Source organism: Engraulis encrasicolus, chromosome 14, assembly GCF_034702125.1.
Source record: "Engraulis encrasicolus isolate BLACKSEA-1 chromosome 14, IST_EnEncr_1.0, whole genome shotgun sequence".
NCBI classification, from domain to species: domain Eukaryota; kingdom Metazoa; phylum Chordata; class Actinopteri; order Clupeiformes; family Engraulidae; genus Engraulis; species Engraulis encrasicolus.
The window spans coordinates 48420260-48422759 of NC_085870.1; the positions used below are offsets into that span (position 1 = coordinate 48420260).

Consider the following 2500-nt stretch of genomic DNA (forward strand, 5'->3'; position numbering starts at 1 on the left):
ATCGTCAAAATTCGCCCTGGTCGCTCAAGAAGCTTCGCTCCTGGCGAATTCGCTCTGGTAGCTTTATTCACCTTCCCTCCATAGAGGAACAATGACTTCCGCCGCGCAGGTCGCTTAGTTTGTCTTCGATGTACACAGGGCTTTAGAGAGAGAAAGCTAATGACACAGATTGGAGGGAGAGATGGTGTGTGTGTGTGTGTGTGTGTGTGTGTGTGTGTGTGTGTGTGTGTGTGTGTGTGTGTGTGTGTGTGTGTGTGTCTACACATGTTGAATACGTGAATATGTGTGTATTAATAGTATACGTGTGTGTGTGTGTGTGTGTGTGTAACTGCGCGCGTGTGTACTCACCCTCTCTCCAGATCGGGGTCTCTTCTTGGGTCGCGTGGGGAGAGCGTCCTCTTTAGGATTCGTATCGATGGCCCAGTAGGAGCCCTGGACACACACACACATACACACACACACACACACACACACACACACACACACACACACACACACACACACACACACACAGTAGAGACACAGAGATACCACATCAGTCAGTGACAGTGTCCATATTGACGATCATGTGACAACTATGGCATCACACGCACATGCACACGCGCACGTGCACACGCACGCACACGCGCACACACACACACACAGCACGTTACTCTTCCACTTAACCCGTTAAGACACGGCGTTATAAATTTGATGTACCAAAATGGCAATGACCAAGTCATGGCATATTGAGATATGTCATCGTATTGTAGTACTATGGTAGGTCATTTTTCACCGGCTTTTACAGTGTTCCACTGGTAGAACAGCGTGCATTATGGGGCTACAAGACATACAACAGTGTCCAGGTCATGTAACCTAATATCTTAATATCAAACCGCCTCACAGGTTCACCACTACTATACAGGTATTTGAGCATTCTAGAACTGGAAAATTGGCTTGAATTACAAATTGCAATTCGATTTTTTTTTCTAGGTGAACCATGACGATGGCATAGACGTCAGCAGGTTCTTCTAAGTCCCACAGGATAATAATCAGTGTGAACGTTCACTGGTGGGAAGGAAAATTAAGGTCCTTAACCCTGTTCCGATGCTCCAGACAATGTTGAATGGCACAACGTTTCAGAGTGCGAGTCCGAAACATTGTGCCATTTTACCTTGTCTGGGAGCATGGAATAGTGTTGAGGACCTTTATTTTCCTTTCAATGATCTTTTGTTTGGTCCAGCACCTGTGCTACTGATGTGCGGACATTCTCTGACTTTTTGAAGGCACTCTGGTTCGCAGTTGAGCTGGTGCAGGAACTGGCTTCAGTGACACATGGATTTAAACCCTAAAGGATTGAGATGGAACGTTTGTGCATCTAGCCTGAAAGGCCAAAGATCTTCAAGTTTGATTTGAAGGAACTCAAAACCATAAAAATAATGCATATTTTTTTATCCAGAGAGAGAGAGAGAGAGAGAGAGAGAGAGAGAGAGAGAGAGAGAGAGAGAGCGAAAGATAGAGAGAGCGAAAGAGAGATGGAGAGAGCAGTTGAGAGGTGGAGGTGGACGTGGAAGATGAGGCTGGTTCAGGTGAGTATCGATCAGGTAGAGAGCAGAACATGAGCAGGAGCCAGACCTGATGTTACACACACACACACACACACACACACACACACACACACACACACACACACACACACACACACACACACACACACACACACACACACACACACACACACACACACACACGCACAATCAATACTCACCGAGGCACACAGACAGACAGACACAGACAGACAGACAGACAGACAGACACAGACACACAGACACACACTTCTGTGTGAGTTCCATTATTTATGTGGGTATTCTTCCTGTTTAATTCAGACCTTCAACAGGGAGCCTCCCACACTAGAGGTACTGCTTACACACACACATGTGCACGCACACACACACACACACGCAAGCACACACACACCAACATACAACAACACAGAGACAGTCAGACCAATACATGCATCAGACAGGAGAAGAGGGGATGGGAGAGAGAGAGAGAGAGAGAGAGAGAGAGAGAGAGAGAGAGAGAGAGAGAGAGAGAGAGAGAGAGAGAGAGAGAGAGAGAGAGAGAGAGAGAGAGAGAGAGAGGGAGGAGACGATGGTGGAGAGGGGGTGGGAAGGTGAGGCAATGAGAAGGGGAGAGGGAGAGATGAGGAGACGATGGAGAAGAGAAAAGGAGAGGAGAGAGAGAGAGAGAGAGAGAAGGGGGAGAAGGGAGGGGAAAGAGAGAAAGAGAGGAGAGGAGAGAGGGAGGGGGCTGGGGAGGATCCTTAAGCTTCAGACGGAGAGAAAGGGGAGGAAAGGGGAGGGCAGAGAGGAGGAGGGGGCTGGGGAGCATTAAAGTGTGGAGCGAGAGAATGCGGTAAGAGATGAGGCAAGGAGAGGAGAGGGGGAGAGGAGAGAAGGAGAGGAGAGGAGAGGAGAGGAGGAGAGGAGAGAAGGAGAGGAGAGGAGAGAAGGGGCTG

The 2500-nt window shown here is 48.5% G+C and overlaps 1 protein-coding gene across 1 annotated transcript in view; it reads right to left on the bottom strand.

The window, feature by feature from the left end:
* foxj3 (forkhead box J3) overlaps positions 1-2500 on the bottom strand; it is a 71767-nt gene that overhangs the window by 14481 nt on the left and 54786 nt on the right. Inside the window, exon 5 of the mRNA XM_063216017.1 lies at positions 349-432. Coding sequence (XP_063072087.1) covers positions 349-432 — 84 coding nt within the window. The remainder of the gene's footprint in view (positions 1-348; positions 433-2500) is intronic.